The 20,000-nt window shown below is 34.7% G+C and overlaps 3 protein-coding genes across 3 annotated transcripts in view; 1 reads left to right on the top strand and 2 right to left on the bottom strand.

The window, feature by feature from the left end:
* The window catches only part of LOC144968917 (uncharacterized), a 39,092-nt gene extending 19,525 nt beyond the window's left edge, over window positions 1-19,567 (bottom strand). Inside the window, exons 1-3 of the mRNA XM_078907765.1 lie at window positions 19,462-19,567; window positions 17,684-17,785; window positions 1,392-1,870 (exon numbers count right to left, since the gene is read on the bottom strand). Coding sequence (XP_078763891.1) covers window positions 1,392-1,870; window positions 17,684-17,782 — 578 coding nt within the window. The 5' untranslated portion in view covers window positions 17,783-17,785; window positions 19,462-19,567. The remainder of the gene's footprint in view (window positions 1-1,391; window positions 1,871-17,683; window positions 17,786-19,461) is intronic.
* On the bottom strand, window positions 7,653-14,333 carry LOC144968910 (uncharacterized). The gene is made up of 3 exons (XM_078907756.1): window positions 14,106-14,333; window positions 13,177-13,281; window positions 7,653-11,936 (listed from the first exon to the last, which is right to left on the bottom strand). The coding sequence occupies exons 1-3, from the start codon at window positions 14,310-14,312 to the stop codon at window positions 10,458-10,460; spliced, it is 1,791 nt and encodes a 596-aa protein (XP_078763882.1). The 5' UTR covers window positions 14,313-14,333; the 3' UTR covers window positions 7,653-10,457.
* On the top strand, window positions 8,401-9,197 carry LOC144968911 (uncharacterized). The gene has a single exon (XM_078907757.1). The coding sequence runs from the start codon at window positions 8,411-8,413 to the stop codon at window positions 9,107-9,109; it is 699 nt and encodes a 232-aa protein (XP_078763883.1). The 5' UTR covers window positions 8,401-8,410; the 3' UTR covers window positions 9,110-9,197.
* Window positions 19,568-20,000: the final 433 nt, after the last annotated feature.

The raw sequence follows: 20,000 nt of genomic DNA on the forward strand, positions 1-20,000 counted from the left end.
AGTGCTTATATTGTGGTTCCAGTTCTCAACTAGACATATATTGTAAATGCTAGTTTGTTTATTTGTCAGGTATCTAATAATCTTAAACATACTATTGTCATTCCCATATCAAAGAAGACCCAAATAATTATCCACCAGTCTCGAATGTCATCCTCATGTCTAAAGTAATGGAGAAAATTGTTGCTTTTAGGCTTAACACGTTTTTGAATGAACACAAATTATTCTCTCAATTTCAGTCTGTTTATCGCCCCTTTCACAGCACTGAATCTGCTCTTATTGAAATTAATAATAATACCATAAATCATTTATGTTGGAAAAATGATAATATTGTTATCATGCTACTTGACCTATGTGCTGCTTTTGATGCAATAGACCATACTCTTTTAACGGACTCTTTTTAATCTCCTTAGGGAACCCCCAAAATCGTTAGTTTTTCATGAGAAATCCTTTGACCACCATGCTCTGCCTCCCGATTGTGGAACTCCATCAGTATTGAAGCTAAAAATAGTGAAAATCCACTTATCTTTAGAAAACGGTAAAAAACTGAGCTTTTCTGTAGGGCATATTATTTGAACTCTTGGTAAACATTTTCATGACAATTCTAATTAGATATAGGCTTAATATATAATATTATATTAATATTATTATTATTATTCATTCATTCATCATCATCATCTATTACATCAATCATCATTACATATTACATCATCATCATCATCATCATCATCATCATCATCATCATCATCATCATCATCATCATTATTATTATTATTATCATTATTATTGTTATCATTCTGCTTCTTCTTCTTCTTCTTCTTCTTCTTCTTCTTCTTCTTCTTCTTCTTCTTCTTCTTCTTTCTTCTTATATAATAATAATAATAATAATATATAATAATAATAATTATTATTATTATTATTATTATTATTATTATTATTATTATTATCATCATCATTATTAGATATCCGGATTAATAATAATAATAATAATAATAATAATAATAATAATATAATAATAATAATAATAATAATAATAATAATAATAATAATAATAATAATGCTTTTCGACATTTCAACGACGCTCAATGCGCTTTGTTAAATTGAAATGCTCCCCTCTCTAAATGTCAGTCAACATTTAGCAACAAATTAAGTACCCCCCCCCCCCCCACATTAAAAAAACAAATAAGCAAAACAGACAAACGCAAACAACCCCCCCCCCCCCCCCAAAAAAAAAAAAAAAAAAAAAAAAAAAAAAAAAACAAAAAAAAAAAAAAAAAAAACAAAAAAAAAAAACAACAACAAAAAACAAAAACAAACAAGACGAACAAAACTAATACTTGTTTCAATAATCGAACCATATTATGTAGATAGTGCCCAAAGGCAGATGGACTCACTGTGATTTCAACAACTTGAAATGGCCAGATGGTGACGTGACGTCATTTTCCTTGCACTCATCGCTGTCATCAGGATCGTCATTATCGTCACAGTTATCGTCATCACCATTATCTTGATCATCAAGCGAAATTCTGTCATAATTTTTACGCCTTTCATTCCAATTATTTGCGTTGACAATACCGGTCGACATTTCTGAGTGTGATCCATGATATTCAATGCGACACAAAGGGTATTTATTATTATTGTTTGATTGAGGAAAATGGAAAAGGTCTTGGGCTCGTCTTCCGTGAGATTTAGACACTGAAATCGGTGACGTTGTGTGCGGTCTCATCATTTTGCCCTTATCATAATGTGTTGATGCTCTTGATTGTGTGACTTGTCTTGCAGAGGGAATGCTGATGACGCCACGCATCGGACCCGTTTCACTCATTGGCCGATAGGCTATGTTGGTTTTTCTGGTGAAAAGTCGATTTATCATCTGGGGACATTGGAAGCATGGGAGATTTAGAAACTAAAAAAAACAAAACAAAACAAAACAAAACAAAAAAAAAAAAACAACAAAAAAACAAAAAAAAAACAACAAAAAACAAAAGCAAAAAAACAAAACAAAACAAACAAACAAAAAAAAAAAAAGCAAAAAGACAAACAAACCAAAAAAGCAATGTAAATCAGTATATAATAATAATAATAATAATAATAATAATAATAATAATAATAATAATAATAATAATAATAATAATAATAATAATAATAATAATAATGATGATGATGATGATGATGATGATGATGACGGTGATGATGGTGATAATAATAATAATAAAAATAGTAGTAGTAGTAGTAGTAGTAGTAGTAGTAGTAGTAGTAGTAGTAGTAGTAGTAGTAGTAGTAGTAGTAGTAGTAGTAGAAGTAGTAGCCATAGAAGAAGTACTAATAGTTGTAGCAGTAATAGTAGTAGTATTTTATTCAACTTACTAAAACGAATTCTTATCCCTAAAAACGTTCGTCTTTTTTTAAAACTTAATATTGAAGATTTACACATTGAAACTCTTTGTTTCAGATAGACTAATGCCAAAGTATGTTAACATGTTGAAAAGTCAAGCTGCTATAATGTTATAGTATCGATATTTACTGCAGCGTTGGCCGCTTAAGTACTCTCTTTCTTTAATGAAAGACGGATACCGTGTGTAGTCGAGATAATATTTCCGCCCCCTGCTCATCCAACAGTGATTGGATAGTTTTTAATATTAGATCTGTCGGAAAGTACTTTGCGATAGTCTAGCGTCCTATCTAAGGGTAGCAACTCACTGCAATTGTCCGTTTCACGCCTTAGCAACCAGGAGAAAGTCAGGATCAATGGACTCTATGACTCTGACTACTTCTCTAACGCAAGGACACTTGAACCATTTACTTCCATATATTATTATATCTTACTGATGGGATAAGACTTATATTTCAAGTTTACGGAAAGGTCAATTTCACGACTGATTCCATTTTTAGAAGATTTTGTTGTTTTTTGTTGTTTCTATTGTTGTCGCTACTGTAACCACTAAACCACTAGTGCCGCGCTGAGGACCGGACCGAGGACCGGTCCCACGGTCTTTTAGCTGTGAACCGTGGTCCAGTCCCAAAGAGGAAGACCGCCGGCGGTCCTCACTTCTTATCACCTTTCAACGGTCTCGCGCCATACTACTTCCCCAGCGATTCGTTGCCTCGGTCCTTTGCCTATCTTCCACCAATCACCACCCATCCCACTTAATTAATCGCACCCCCCCCCTTTGCCATACACTAAACGACACAGACGACCATAGAGGCAGACGACCACCTCCCTCCACTCCGCAAACCGCCCTTTCGTGTGTGAGATGGGGGGAACAGGAGGCGCACGCCTTGGACGATTCCATTATACGGGGTAAATTTCAAAATTTACTACACCATAATGATCGCAATGACAATGATCTATGATGAAGGCATGACCCCTCTTCTCTAATGGGTTATTGTTTGAAATGTATGTGACTACTAAAGATGTGTGTGTGTGTGTGTGTGTGTGTGTGTGTGTATGTGTGTGTCGAACCTAGCAAGTTGCAAGTCTGATTTTTTGTTTTCTTTTGTCCATCTCTTGTCGCCACTCCTTTCTATCGCATTGTTGTCATTTAAAATAATACAATAATATTAAAATTTCGTTTGGTGTTTTAACTAATCAAGTAATACGAGTTTCATTAGTTTCTTCCGTCCAAAAAAACCAGTTATAACGTCTGTATTTTTAAAAGGTCCAATAGAATATTTGGGGACCCCGATAGCTCAGTTGATAGAGCACTCTCTTTATACGCAAAGGGCCAGAGATCGATCCCGGGTGCAGTCGATTTTTTTCTGAATCCCTGTCTACTCAGCAATGAATGGGTAGCTGAGTTTGTTAGATCTGGCGAAAAGTCACCATCGACCCCTCTTATCACCTCATCCACCCCCTCTTATTATAACTTCACGTCTCTCTCTTACTCTTCAATGCTCGCTGCCCTCTAATGGTGTGTGTGTGGGTGGGGGGGGGGGGGGGGGGGGAGGGGGGGGGGGGGGTAGGAGTTGCGTGTGTGTATCAACGCCACGAACAACTCGATCAACGCCTTGGGCGATGCCATTATCTTCGTTAATGGGGATAAATTTCAAATTTTATTAAATTATCGAAGTAACAATGAAGTACGGTGAGCAAATAAAGAAGGCATCACCCCTCTTCTCTAATTAGGTTACAATTTGAAATGAGTGTGACTACTCCGTGTGTTTTACTCCTGTAGGCCACGGTTTTCATCGTGTAGCGGTCTTTAACGGTTCAAGAATGAACGGACCGGTCTAGAGACCGGTCCTTGCGGTCTTCATTTCCCAAGGACCGTAGGACCGTGGTCCTTAAGCTTGCCAAGGACCGCCCCGCACTGTAACCACTAATATTGCTGCTGTTGTTTTCTTAAATTTTCTTTTTTTATTGCTATTTTCATTTCAACACACGATAACACACCAGTGTCGTGTACGTTTATTAATAAAAACAACACAACGTTTTACAAGGAAATTATTGAATATTTAACACGTCCATCTTTTGACATTGATTGCCTCATACAGTGCCGCATTTAGACTTGATAAGGCCCTTAGCTTTTTGAAATGAATGGGCCCTTTGGGGAACGAAGAAGAAGAAGAATGGGCCCTTTATGAGTACATATAATGTGTCAGTACAAAATATGATTTTCGGATACCTAGACCGAAATGCAATAGACCGTAAAAATTAATTATTCATTAAACTGTTTTTACATGCTATAATGATCTTTTCTTGCATTTGCCAGAGCAGAGTCACTGATAATCTCACCAAATGATAGATTTCGTAGTTTGTCACTTTCTATCTACATAATACTGAGATAACATTATTTATCTTGAGCCATTGTTAGTCTAAAATCATTATCTGTCCTCTTTGCCCGATAAAAAGATCTTCTCCAGAGCAATTTGTAACCATTAGGCAAATGTTTGTTTTATTTTAAAGAATCTTACGGCGCTTTTGACACATGTAAGCCATTTCAGCTCAGTAAAAAGCAAAGAAAAATTCTAGATTTACAATGTTGAGGCATATAGTATAACAAAGTGGAATTGGTTCAAAGGGAATAAATGTAGATTACCTAGAGCACACTATCGGTGTGCTTAGTTTGAGATCACGTCTCACCCAGACATAAGCATAGGGGATCCTACTAAGAGGAACACACTCAAATGTTTACAAACTATTATATATTTAAGACAAAAAAAATGTAAACGTAAACAAGAGAGACATGCTTTACAAGAAAAAACGAACATCCTCTTCCAAAACTATATAACTATACATTTGACTGTTTCCCTCCTAGTTGAGTACGACAGTCCTAGTTGAATACAGCAGTCAGGGCCAAGACAAAACCAAGTAAAGTCATTCCAAGACAAAGACAGACAGAGAGCAAGTTGGAAAATAGATATTGAGAGTATGCCGATGACGTCACGCATTTACCATCCACGGTTACTTCCCTTGTAGGAAGAGATTTCTCACTTCCGATCGAGTTGTTTACATTAGGAACTGAGTGACTGAGTGTGGCCGAGTCAACACAAAACTGTCAAAAATGCCGCGGATTTGTGCTGTCTATGGATGCAATAAATCTAAAATGAAAGGATTATCTCTCTATGGGATTCCGACCGTAAAATATGACGAAGGAAACTCAATTTTGGAGCTAACAAAGAAAAGGCAACGGCTGTGGCTGAAGGCCATCAACAGAGCAGACATTACAGTTGAAAATATCAAATACTACCACCAAGTGTGTTCTGACCACTTTGTCTCAGGTAAGATTGTTTCCTTCACTTAATTAAACTTGTTTCATTTGACTACTAATAAATATTGAGTTTTGATACAAGGCCGTAGGTTGTTTGTTCTTTCATTTACTTTGTTACAAAGAACTGAGGCTCTACGATTCGACACTTTATTCACTCTTTCACGTTCTCGATTCTCGTGTGATTGTTGGCACTTTCGGAGGGGCATGGACTCAGTGACATTTAGGAAGGGGGATCTCCAGTCAAACTGTGATTGGCAGATATCAAATCTATGACACATATACTCATTTTCAAAACGTTGAACCATCCAACCTACACGGTTATATGAAAGACTTGTTTGATACGAAAAATGTTTTTAAAAAAAATTAAAGTCGAATCCCATGCTTTCACCTTCTATTCCATGCTAATTTATCCCACATTATGCATTTCAATAGCCCACTAAAAATAGGCAAGAATATTTTCTACACTTTAAAAAAATCATATCTCACATCATATCAAATCTAACACGAGTTAATTCGTAGTCATAGATTTTTATAAAGTGTTTGTCCATTCTTTTCACTTACAATTTCCCCTGCAATAGTTCAATGTAAGTGGTTCGTAACCCATCGAATGAAATTTTGTGTGACCATGAACATTTTAAAAATGTGTCTGTCACCTTTCTTCAGCAACATAAAATGTCTAGTTAATAAAGCATTGGTAAAATTACTCCTCTCAGAGAGGCCACATCTTTCTTAAAGTGCCTGATTGCGAGGAAATTGTCTAAAACCGTAGTTCTACATTCTTATCATCTTAAAAAGGCAATTCATGTAAATAAGAGTGAAAATCTTGCATTTTGATGAATTTCAGATTTATCCTTTTCAAATTCAGATTTTTTTAAAACAATGATATGTAGATCTTTGTCGACTTTGGCAGGTCTTAAATCTAGCATTATGTAAACATCAAGGAGAAATATGACAAAATTTTCATTCTTTACAGGTCGACCAGCTTACTACAGAATGGATACAGATCCTGATTGGATTCCAAATAAGAATCTTTCAAGACCAAATCTGGTGAAAAACACCACAATTGGCATGAATCGTCACTTACGCCAGTTGAGACGTTTTTAAAATAAAGTAAGGTTTAATGTTTTGGCCACTATTTCCCCCCCCTAAAAAAAAAATACCAATGAAAATTTACTTCAAATCAAATTTCCATTAGGGCGTCCCTTGGTAAAATTTTATCTTCTTGATCATCTTGATTTAACTGATGTGAGATTCTGAAATAACCTGTCAGATGGTCCTAGTTTCGAGCCCCGCTCTGAGTGGCGCATAGTTGAGTCCTTGGAACTGCTCTTTATGCACATTCTCTCACCGTACTCAGGTGTAAAAATGAGCCATGTCTCGTCCTACATGGTACGTGTTGCTGATAATCAGGGACTATTTGTAAAGCGCTTTGAATTTGAGCATGTTTAGTGGATACTATGCTATATAAAAGTTCTTTTTTAAAATGATTAGCCGCATTGCAAAGCTGAGTTTCATTCATTTGTTAGTTGTGGCTTGAGTTTTACTGCCAGAATGCCCATCCTGAGCAAACACTACCCATTTATCCAGGCTTGTGACCGGCCTCACAAGCTGTTGGGTTGTACCCCATAAAGAAACAAGATACAGAAGTTGAGGTGGCAGAAATGAGGATGTTGAGATGGTCACTTGGCTGGACAAGAAAAGATAAAGTGAGAAATTAACTAAACCGAAGGGTGACTGAAGTGAAAAATTTATCAATAAAGATTGAAATGGTTCGGACATGTAAAGAGACCTGTCCCCACGGAATTTTTGCCATTTCAAACACCAAAATGTGCCAAAATTTGCCATAAAAAATAGCAAAATTTTGCCCAAAAAATTGCCGCTAGTTTTACAAAAATCAAACAATTAAAACAACATGTAAGGTAAAAAATTGACACAAATAGGGCATTTTGTAGAATATTGATGTCTCAACATGTCAACATGAATTTATTTACATTTTGAATGATTTGAAATAATATAATATTAATAATAATAGCCATAGTAAGTAAGTAAGTAAAAAAAAGAAGGAAGTAATCAAAATATTTTATTAACTATTTAGCTTCTTAAAATTTGGGAAATCAAAGTGAACAATCACATAAAAAATTCAAAATTTGAAAAACTAATTAAGGAGAGGAAAAAACTAACTATTCACAAGGAAAGAGAAACAAAATCCATTTTCCAATGGGGGCACATTAAATTTGTATTCTCTACTTACTATCCAATTTTGAGCATTATTATTATTATTGCTTTATATTTCAATATATGCCTAATGGGTTTTGAATGAGAAACATAAAAAAAAATCATGAAAAATCATAATCATATCATGAAAACTAAGTGCAACTTGTGGCTAAAAATAAAATTGCATTTTATGAAAAAAATTTAGAACACATTTTGTTTACATAAATGATAAATGTGATAAATTTCGTAGGAAAAGAATTAAACTATTAAAAGTAAAATTCTTTCTTGAATGCAATAAAATAAAAATAGGAAATTGGGATTATGGGATGAAGGACTCCAGAGCTTTTCAGGAAAAAGAAGAAAAAAGGCGAAAAACAAAGCTTGGGATTTCCAATAGCCTAAGCTAGGCCATAGAGGTAGGAGGCTAGGCCTAGACATGTTTGTCCGTTATTTAGTGCCAATTTTGGATGCTCGCATTACTTGGCCATATGTTCTCCATTGACCAGTCTACGGTTTCAAGGATTTTTCTCAGAGTTTTAAATGTAATGTATTATAATCTAAAATTTCTTATTGTCTGGCCAGAAAAAGAGGCATTGCAAAGGTCAATGCCACTTGAATTTGTAAGATGCTTTTCGAAGCGTGTAGCAGTAATTATAGACTGTTTTGAAGTTTTTATTGAACAACCTTCAAATATAAAAGCAAGAGTCCAGACATATTCACATTATAAAAGTCATAACACAATTAAGTATCTAATAGGTATAACCCCTCAAGGTTCAGTATGCTTTATATCTGATGGATACGGGGGAAGAACAAGTGATAAATTTATAGTGGAAAATTCAAATTTTCTTTCACATCTTGAAATGGGCGATATCGTCATGGCTGATAGAGGTTTTGACTGTCATGAAAGTGTGGGTTTGATGTGCGCTGATTTAAGGATACCAGCTTTTACAAGAGGTAAAAAACAACTTTCCCCTTATGACCTGGAAGCAACAAGGAAGCTTGCACATCTAAGAATTCATGTTGAAAGGGTAATAGGCAATATGAGACAAAAATCATCCATTTTAAGCACCAAAATACCAATTGATTATGTTATATCATCAGAAACTGAGAAGACGACTCTTGATCAGATTGTGAGTGTGTCGGCTTGTATCGTAAACCTCTGTCCTCCTATTGTCCCATTTATTTAATAATGATATACTAATAATAATACAGTGCTATCCATCTATAAGCATCATCATTTTGTTACTAATAAAGTGGAAACGTTTTGAAAATTTAGCCATTTCTGATTCTTTGTTTTGTTTTAAGTGATACTAAGCTGCTAGAAGTTGTGGACTGTAAAAAGTAATAAACAAAAATGAATATAACACAGCTCAATTACTTTTTTAAAAACTAAGGTGTTCTAAATTGAGCATAATATAAAACAACGCATAAAATATGGTGTGTAAAAAAAAACGAGAAGGGGGGGGGGGGGGGCAGGTAGAAAAGAAATTGGAATAAAATGTATCCACTGAAATAAATCCAATAAAGCAGTGAAAATGATAATCCAGAAGTATGACAAATGTACAGTGATCCTTTAGAAATGGAGTGATCACGAATGTGAGCTAATCTTGACAAATCTACTCCAACGATGAATGAAATAACACAAACCTAAGAAACTTAAGATTAGAAATATCACAAGAGACGATAGTTCAGTTATTTTCCAGTCTGGGGTTAGTCCTCTTTTAATCAGATGTGTTTCGTTCTGGATTATTATCACCACTTATTGGATTTATTTCAGCGGATACACATTTCACACCTAAATCTATTCTTCCGGGGTTCACCTCCTCCCCCTCTTTTTTTAAACACCAAATTTTATACATTGTTTTATATTTCACTCAATTTGGAATTCCTTAGTTACAAATTGAATGCTTCTTTTTGTTTACATTTCAAGAAATTTTTTTCTCTACAGTTTTATAGTAAAGTATTGGGGGCCTTTTGTTATTGGCAGAAGACAGGCTTTGAGTCGGAAACATTCCGTGTTTGATGTTTTTAAAAATTATTAAGCTGTTATACTCATTTTTGTTTATTACGCTTTGTTTTAAGGACTCATGAAATAGCTTCGGTTTCCAAATGAAGAATGCTGAATTAAAACAGAGCTGCAAACTAATGATAAAATCTAAATAAAATAGGATTAGATCTTTGAGGAAAAAAATAAAGCTTGTTACTTTAAAACTAAGAATTTCATCTGAAATCAAAAGTACTGTGCAGGCATTGTATCTAAATTTTAACAACATTCCTTTCCATTTCAATCAAAAATAAGGACCAGGCTACTTAAAATAGTTGATATTTAAATCAAACTGGATGCATAAATTATTTTTTTTAAAAGGACCATGTCTTTACATGGAAAAATCAGAGGGAAAGAACAGAAGTTGACAGCTCTGTAAAATACAGTGTAATAATACATATGATATATTTAACTTTGAGTGAAAAAGAAAATGGTTTTGTGATAATTGAAAAAAAACACGAAGAGCAAATCTCAACGTTAAAAATGGCTTTTTAAGAGACTTGATTCAATTTTCTCCGTTTGCTCTTGGTGTTTTTGCACGTCTCACAAAACCATTTTCCTTTAGGCACTCTTGACAATCCAACACAGTCCACGTGATACCATTCTTCACAACTGCCATCACATTGAATCATTTTTCCATACTCTGATTTCCGGCAGATACAGAATAGTTTATTTTTATTGGGAGAAGAAGGTGTTGGTGCAGCTTCCCCAGCTTTTACTAGTCTAGAAAAAAACTGAGCAACTAACTCAGGTAATACAACCTTTTTAAAATATTCTTCACACTTCTGAAGTTTTGAAAAAATAAAGTCTTTGTCCAAAGAGATCCTTTGAGTGAAACAATCTTTTGTTGTCCACACAAAAAAGTCACAATAATCCGTGCCTGTCACATACATTTGACATTGCACTTGGTAATAATACGGATGATCTTTCCTAAGTTCAAAAGTAGTATTGTTGACAATTAAACAAAAATTACTAATGGATGTGACAGCCTCACGAATTGTAAGATCCCTAGCAGAGTAAGGACATTTGATTTCCAGACATCCTTGTCCACAACACTCACAATAAACGATGCCGTCTGGTGAAGCTGCAATGAAAGGTGTCTCATTCTTTATAAAGAGACCACAACGCCTGAAGGTAAAACTGTGATGGATATACCTATCGACAGAATGAACATAGGCATCAAATGCCTCGCTTTCTTTGTCCATTCCCCACTTAACAGCAGACACATTTGATAATACATTTTTTGACGAAATCAAAGAATTTAACAGGCTCATTGAAGTGGAAAAGGAAATGTTCGTGCGACATACAGAATAAAACTTTGAGGCCGTAATCCTCCCCTCCCGAAGCCTATGCCACACATTTGATTTGTTTTGCGCACGAGTCTCCTTTTCCGCAAATAATGATTGCTCAGGGGAGCAAGAAAAATCTAAACTATCACAATATTGAAGGATATCATCATACGAACGATCAATAAATTCTTCATTTATAAATGATCGAAAAAATACAGGCATTTTGGTCGAAGGAATGAAAGGAGTCTGATGCTCCTTCACAACAGATAATACAACACTCTTTGAAGATAAGGTTGATAATTTTTTAAGGAAGGTCTCCTTCACGGCTGATGAGGGTTCAACACATTTTGGTTTTGGATGGGGGGTTTTGACCTTTTCTTCATTCAGAAGTATTTTCCTTTGAGACTGGGCTCCAGTGAAATTTATGTCAACTGCCCTCAAACTCTCTGCACAATTCTGTTGGCCACATGGAGGTTTCCAGTAAGCTGGGCGACCTGTCACGGTTTCCTTCTCTGCTACTCTGTTTGTGGCTTCGATGAAGAAGAGAATGGTTGCAACATGAGTGCAAACTTCTCCTAATCCTGCAACACATGTGCAATGAGCCGAGCATACACGTCCATCATCAGACACATTAGCCCATGCCTCCACCGGCTTTTCGCTTAGTCTCATTGAATGAAGAACCTGAAATAAAGGAAGGAAACATAAAATCAGAAAAGATTTCACACTGTTCATACACTTACGATTCTTTATTTAGTCCCCCTCCTCCATTGAAAGGCTGTATGGAAACGATTTAAAAAATTGCACCCTTTTGGTACATTTTGATTGAACTCGGACCCATTGAGGTATTGAAGCAATGACAACTTGCACAAAAACAAATTGTGCCATCATATCATCAATTTCAATCAATCCAAAAGTTTATTTATAGACAATTGCCAATATAAATTATGCATTAACGTGCGCGCACACACACACACACACACAAACAGAAATTATAATAAAATATAACTATATTATATTCAAGACAGTCACAAGGACTGTGCAACAGAGCATTGTTTCACATCGCAAACGAAGCTCAATTACTGAATTCATCACACCAAAATAAGACAGACCTCTTCAACACCAGGATTCTTCATTATGATAAATGACTCCCTTTTTTCCCCTTTCAAATTGAGTGTTTTTATTCAATTTATACCATCATGAATTACAAAAATAAATATAAAATTTAAAAAACAAAAAATACATTAAAAAAAAAGCCACAAAAAAAAACAACCCAAACATATACCACTACAACAGCCGCATTATCGGGTGGTGTTGCGACATTACGACTCACTAATGAAAGGAAATATCTGTGAAATGTATTTCATGGAAATCTTTGGTCTATGTCTACTTCGAACTTAAGCAAGCCCAAGCCTCCTCCTGATGACCATGCTTTAAGACGACATGATCTGTATTAAGCTCGCATCTCTGCATCATTGTATTAAATTCTCCTCAGGGGATACATAATGTTATCCGAATCCCAACAGTTAACTCAACATACAAAAATGACGAATTTTACGGCAAAAGTGATAAAATTTACAGTTTTTTGTAATAAAATTGCGGCTTCAAATGGCAATCCTCTGCGATACTAGCTTATAGTTATAGCTTTCACCAAAGTGCTTCACTCATGATTTTGAGCATGGAGACCTTTGTCCTCATTTCTTTTTAAAAACTAGTCAAAATTGGTTAAGGAACCTTGCATCCCTTTGCAAAAATGGTCCACTGTGAAATTTAATATTGGATAGCCTATTGAACTGCTACATATGCTCCCATAATGAGACTGCCACCCTCCTCTTTTTTTTCCGTATGTATCCTTTCACTCTCCGTCTATGAATTTGAATCAAAATCATCAATCAATGTGATTAAATCATTTGTAGGAATTTACCTTTGCTTTCACAATTTTATTGTCACATCCAGGAGGTTGGAAAACCAGCAGCTCTTTAACCCTTCCATTGTATGCTTGGTTAAAAGCAGCAAGGCCCTTTAGTGCCTGAAAAATTGAAAAATAAATGAAGTCAGATCAACAAACTTAGCCTTACTTTGACAAACTCAATAAGAATAGGTAATTTTAAGTTTTAAGTTTTAAAAAAGTAAAAGTAATAACCTCACCACTTAATAAAAAGAACATCAAACAATGCAATTATTAATCAAATTTTGGAGCAACTGACTTTACTGACAAGAGGGGGAAAAGGAGCTCAGACTCTAATACTCTAAAATAAACACGTTTGAGTTTGAGGGTTTTAATTAATTTTGGCGACCTCTCTCTCTCTCTCTCTCTCTCACACACACACACACACACTCACACACACACACACACACACACACACACTTACACATACACCATAGAGTATCATTAGTTACAAGTTTCAATTTATTGTGAAACAAAGAAGCAGAAGTAGAAGACCATCAGTACGACGATTCTTATGTTATGATGAACATGAACATAAGACTATAAATATAAACATTCAATATCATCATATGAAAAAAAAATGATCAAGAGACTGAGATTCTTCATGTCCACACAGAAATAGAAGAAAAAAATTGCCTGGAAAAAAAAACAAGTTGAACTGAGAAAATTGGTTGGACTTGGACTTGGAATCTGGCTCTTCTGAGTGAGAATCGAAGGATACTGACAACTCAAACATCAATAAAATATTCAAAATATAAAAAAACCATATACACATCTTAAAACTTCTAAGACTATTGAGTTATTATCATATTTTTTTTAAACCATCAAAACGTCTACATTAAAAAAAAAAAAAAGAAAAGGCGAATCCCATGTGGGTTATGAGATGAGATGCAAACTTTACTTACCCCGAAATCCTCACTTGTGCAGAAACTTTCTCGTAACACCAGATAAGTAAAAATATGATGGTACGTGATTGGAGGATACATCTTGATATCCTTTGACCATTTTTCCGATTGTATGTAATAGGGATCAATCCCATTCACGCTTTCAATTTTTTCCTTGTATCGTTTTTTCGAAACAGGGTCCATTGCCATGTTTGCATTGGTCGCCATTTTGAAGAAATCTCCACTTCCATCAAGGGACTAAACCGTGTAAAATGTCAAAAAATTAACTCCCTTAGTCTAACCGCATACTCTCAATAGGGAATGAGATTAGCGGAAGAGTAGCGTCCCTTGATTGGACTTCACTCATAGTCTGTGACGTCACCGGCGGAAAAGTTATTAGAGAGAGAACGTCATGTTGGTTGTGCGCATACGTCTCTCGTTCGGACGAGGACGTATGCGCACAACCAACATGACGTTCTCTCTCTAATAACTTGTCCACCGGTGACGTCACAGACTATGGGTGACGTCCAATCAAGGGACGCTACTCTTCCGCTAATCTCATTCCCTTTAGGGGGATGTAAGACACTACCCACTATGGGAAGACAAAAGACCCCATCCAGAAACATTATACTAAGAAAAAATCTCAACATTGTTTCTACATTAGGAAATGCTGATCGGACGTGGTCGTTGAATATTACCTATACAGATCCTGATGTGTCTGACTATCGTGTTCAGCTGAACCAGAGGCTTGACCAGAGGCTTGAGGCTTTACACACTAACATATTGATGATAATGATCGACTTCTTTTACAAGATTCATTTCCACGTCTTCAGGATGAAGCACTAATTCCTTCGCGAATCTCTTCTTTCTTAGATTTTAATTTTGTTGAGAATGAAAATGTTTTTGTGCAGTATCATTGTATACCGGGATTTGACTCTGATGTATCAATCACATTTATAAATGTTTTGATTATAGTACCTATATCTTGGCACAAGCTCTCTACAGCATTTTCTTTATCATTGGTATAATTTCTTCTAGTTATGCGTTTCTAATATCCAACATTTGGCAATTTTTCTTTTGCTTTTTATTGAAAATGATCAAACATATTATTATCCTTGCAACCTTCAACAAAGTCCGAAAGTGTCTTAAGTAATTATATGTTTGTAACATTCATCCAGCAAGTAACTCTACACAGTATTGCCATCCATTCAAACTTCTCCATTTCATTCCAAATGTTTATGACTTCATTTCCTGTTTCTCCTTTCTCTGTCTGTAGTGTCAATATCAAGCTGATGCAAGGGAAAACTTTATTCTATTTCCTGCTTCATTCGTTGTCTTAGTTTCTATACAACCAGAAGTACGAGGTTCTCTATCACGAATAAAGGATTTTGGTTCATCAAAACTCTTATCTTTGTGAAGAAACTTTCTAATTTTATTAACACGCTAAGCTCTTCTTCAGCTCTCTGATTCTTTTTCCTCTTTTGAGCTCCACTTTTAAAACACCAGGTTGATATCTTGAAATAAAAATAAGATGTTCGATTTATGAATGCTCTGGTGTCTTTGGTTGATTCCTAGCAAGTTTGTGAGCCCTGTTTTACCCACAGATTCCGTTTGTAAATACTAGTATAACTCATAGGCTGATATTTATTGATCCACGGACTTAATATATAATTGTGTGTGTGTGTGTGTGTGTGTGTGTGTGTATTTACACATACCCACTTGGATAGACAGTCGAAGGGGTGGGGGGATTGGGGGGGGGGGGGGGGGGGGTAGGCCAAGACCCGTAAACTATAACTTGTGTAGCTTCTATGTAAAACCTACACTGGCCTAATAGCAACTATTGCAAAATTACTTTTGACAAAATGAGCGTAATTATCTCATCTCGGGCAACAATAGAGAAGTAGATAAATGGAGTTAATACATGTATGTAGCCATTAAACTGACGTGTCTGTGATCAATCATTGACTTCAGCGTTTCTTGTGCATGTAAAAAGCTTGATGAAATCGGCCTCTAATCTGTCCCAGTCCCAGTCTCGACACTATCACTACCTACCTCGAAAAGACGTTGTATTTTCTCCAATCGAGCGTAACGAAGGGAAGAGATAATTCGAGTGTAATAAATAGGCGTTGAAAACAAACGTATTATTGATTAAAGGCGCTTATCGTGTCTTTTATATACGCCTCGTTGGAATCATTCAGCCCGATTTCATTGATACCAAAAATAGAGCCTGTCTATTATAAAAATCGTTATAGAGTCGTACACTATTGTACACAGAAGAAGAGTTAGAGAGTCGATTCATCAAAATGTATTGGATCGAATCATTATTTCAGTCAGAAAAAAATGGAGGATTGGGGGAAAGGGGGGGGGGGGGGGGGTAAGGGCTACAGGCTACGCATAGGCATAAGGCAAAATCGGGATTTGGCAGACGACATCAAAAATGGAGAATTACGTCCCAAATCTTAGATAAGGCAAATATGCGTAGTTTATCAAAATTACTGTGGAATCAAGATTTTTCAGCATATTTTCTTGAAAAATGATGTACATATTTTTCAATAAATGACATTACTGACCTGCATCATTTGTATCTGACAACAACAGGCTTCTAAACATTTCCAGTTTTTTTCTTTTTCTTCTTCTTCTTCTTCTTCTTCTTCTTCTTCTTCTTCTTCTTCTTCTTCTTCTTCTTCTTCTTCTTCTTCTCTTCTTCTTCTTCTTCTTCTTCTTCTTCTTCTCTTATTATTATTATTTTATTATTATTATTATTATTATTATTATTATTATTATTTATTATTATTATTATTATTATTATTATTACTATTATTATTATTACTATTAATATCATTATTGTTTGCATTACTTTATTATATATTTTACTTATTTGACTTGTTGATTGGAAATATTCTATTCTCGTATGTGTTGTATTGGAAATGGGCTAAAAATAAACCTGTGAATTGAATTTGAATCTAACGTTAATTTGAGTTTTCGACCTTCAAAAACTCTCATCAGGAAAGCAGGTCTCCAAGACATGTTGAGTCAGGCATGGCCAGTGACAAGTATGGACCAATAATCGCTGGAATCTGGCACGGGGTTGTGTCCTTGTGCAAGGCAGTTTACACACAATATCCAAGACTCATATATCAGCGAGTAGTTAGAGGCAAGGACCGATATTGATAGAGTGCTGGTATAAAAAAATAACGTCTAACAGGTGACTTCTACTGTATGAAATTAAATTTGACTCCATTATCATATTTATGTCCTGCTTAGAAAATAAAGGGCGCATTGTTAAGTATATAGAGAAAAGTAAATATATAATAATAATAATAAATGGCATTTATATAGCGCTTTACCCCGTAGTCACAGGCTCTAAGCGCTTTACAGTTATATAAAACAAAACATAATACAGTGAGACAAGTGTGAAGGAAACGTGATACGAATTCAATTTAACAACAACAAAATATGAAAATAATATTGCAACATTATGACGTAAAAAGATAAAACTTTAAGCGAGATTTGAACGTTGTCAACGAATCCGAGCATCTCATATTATGTGAAATGCATTATAAATATAAAGGGTCAAATATAATCAGTCAATGTTCTACCTCTGTATTTCGTTTGAAAAACAATTTCTCCTCCTGCTCCTGTCTGATGGAGAATGGAGACAAGAGACAGTGTCCCAGTTGGGGTTGTCGAGGCATCATTATCTGGGAATAAAATATTATATTAGTTTAGGCTACACACAAAAAAAGATGTATATTAGTTTCGGCTACACACAGAAAAAAGATGTATATTAGTTTAGGCTACACACAGAAAAAAGATTTATATTAGTTTAGGCTACAAACAGAAAAAATATTATATTAGTTTAGGCTACAGACAGAAAAAAAAAGATTTATATTAGTTTAGGCTACAAACAGAAAAAAAGATGTGCTTTTGAATACAATATTTATTTATTAAAATTTATAAATTATTTTTGATTGTTTTTGTTTTTAGTTGAGGGCTGAATTTTGATCTAAAAATAGATCGCGCACTTAAAGATAAAATACATGTTATTATGGAGACAGGAAAAAATAATACAGCCATGTAGTCTCGTGGTATGACACTCGCCTTCGGATCGGAAGAACCAGGGTTCGATTCCCACTCTGATCGTCGCATAGTTGAGTCCTTGGCAAAGTGTCTTTACTCACATTCTTTCACCGGACTAATGTGTAAATGAGTACCTGGCTGCGCATGCGTATTCCCTGTTGAAAAAAAAGATGTAATGCCGTTTTACAGCGTCATGTCTTGTCTTACACGTTTTTTGTTGCTGTTGGTTAGATTCCCATTGTAAAGCGCTTTGAGCATTTAAGCGCATATCCCGCTATATAGATGTTCATTTTGTTTTTAGAATGTAGACCGAACAAGTGTGCCGACCTTCCTGACTCCATACTCCTCCCAGTTAATTTCAGTATTTAAATGTGACCCCTCGTCTCAAAACGGTATTAAGTCGGGATGATTAAGATGCGGAAAATGGAATTTGTAGCCAGAAATATCAGACTTAAGTTGAGTTCATTTTCTTTATAGAGGGGAAGGAATATCATATTTTACTGTGCTAAATACCAACGTTTCATAATTTAGACCAGTTTAAATACAATTTGACTTTTTAGCAGCTGGTCCATCCCGACTTAATACCGTTTTGAGACGAGGGGTCACAAATGTGATTTATTTCTATCCCTTTTTGTGTGGTTTATTTTTCTCCTAAAGTGGTCAACAGGAATGAAATTTTAATGCAATATTTGAGTCACATTTTTATTCATTTCTTTATATTCACTTTTTGATAGGGCTCCTTTAGACATCAGTAGGATGCAAGACATTAAAACTTAAATAGCATCATTTTACAGTACAAGACCCGTAAACTCTGATAACTATTATTATTATTATAATAATAATAAAATAATAATAATAATAATAATAATAATAATAATAATAATAATAATAATAATAATAATAATAATAATATATTATTATTATTATTATTATTATATTATTATAATAATAATAATAATAATAATAATAATAATAATAATAATAATAATAATAATAATAATAATAATAATAATAATAATAATAATATATTATTATTATTATTATTATTATTATTATTATTATTATTATTATTATTATTATTATTATTATTATTATTATATTATTTATTATTATTATACATTATATTATTTTATATTATTGTCATTCTTCTCTACTACCACTACTCTTCTTTTCTTCTTCTTCTTCTTCTTCTTCTTCTTCTTCTTCTTCTTCTTCTTCTTCTTCTTCTCCTCCTCCTCATTATCACCATCATCGTCATCATCCTATTATAGTACTATGTATTAAAGTAGGCACTTACCCTCCCAGCACACAATATAGTAATCGGTCCTACATTATTCCAACATTAGACAAGCTGCCTTTCAGCAAGAACAAGCGAGAGTCTTAAACATAGCGAAAGCCACACTGAAGCCACACAAGTGCCTATCCAGCTTTTTATTACTTTTCCTAACCCCTTATCCAAAGCGATACATGTCGACTGATAACCGGTTTTCGACCTCCACTTGAGTGGAACAATTAATCAATGCGTGAACAGAAAAGTTTACCAAAGAAATCTGTGTCCTCCGTCAGCTGTCGAAGCCACAACCCGCCGTATAGAGAAAATGGTCTTGAGTGAAATGATTCCAGTGACTTGTGGGGAAACTATGCCAAGAAATTGATAATTGATTCTAAATGTGACCCTTCGTCTCAAAACTGTAGTAAGTCGGGTGATTAAGATGCTGAAAATTGAATTTGTAGCCAGAAATATCAGACTTAAGTTGAGTTTGTTTGCTTTATAGAGGAGAAGGAATATCATATTTTACTGTGCTAAATACCAACGTTTCATATTTTTGACCAGTT

Source organism: Berghia stephanieae, chromosome 3, assembly GCF_034508935.2.
Source record: "Berghia stephanieae isolate SIO BIC M18660-M18661 chromosome 3, UCSD_Bste_1.3, whole genome shotgun sequence".
NCBI classification, from domain to species: domain Eukaryota; kingdom Metazoa; phylum Mollusca; class Gastropoda; order Nudibranchia; family Aeolidiidae; genus Berghia; species Berghia stephanieae.

Bases quoted from the DNA above. Each gene is read 5' to 3' on its own strand.
- LOC144968910 (XM_078907756.1), bottom strand. From the start codon at position 14,312: ATGGCGACCAATGCAAACATGGCAATGGACCCTGTTTCGAAAAAACGA. The intron at 13,282-14,105 runs GTAAGTAAAGTT...TCAATTTTTCAG, and splicing joins GCACAAGTGAGGATTTCGGG to GCACTAAAGGGCCTTGCTGC. The intron at 11,937-13,176 runs GTAAATTCCTAC...CCTTTATTTCAG, and splicing joins ATAAAATTGTGAAAGCAAAG to GTTCTTCATTCAATGAGACT.
- LOC144968911 (XM_078907757.1), top strand. From the start codon at position 8,411: ATGTTCTCCATTGACCAGTCTACGGTTTCAAGGATTTTTCTCAGAGTT.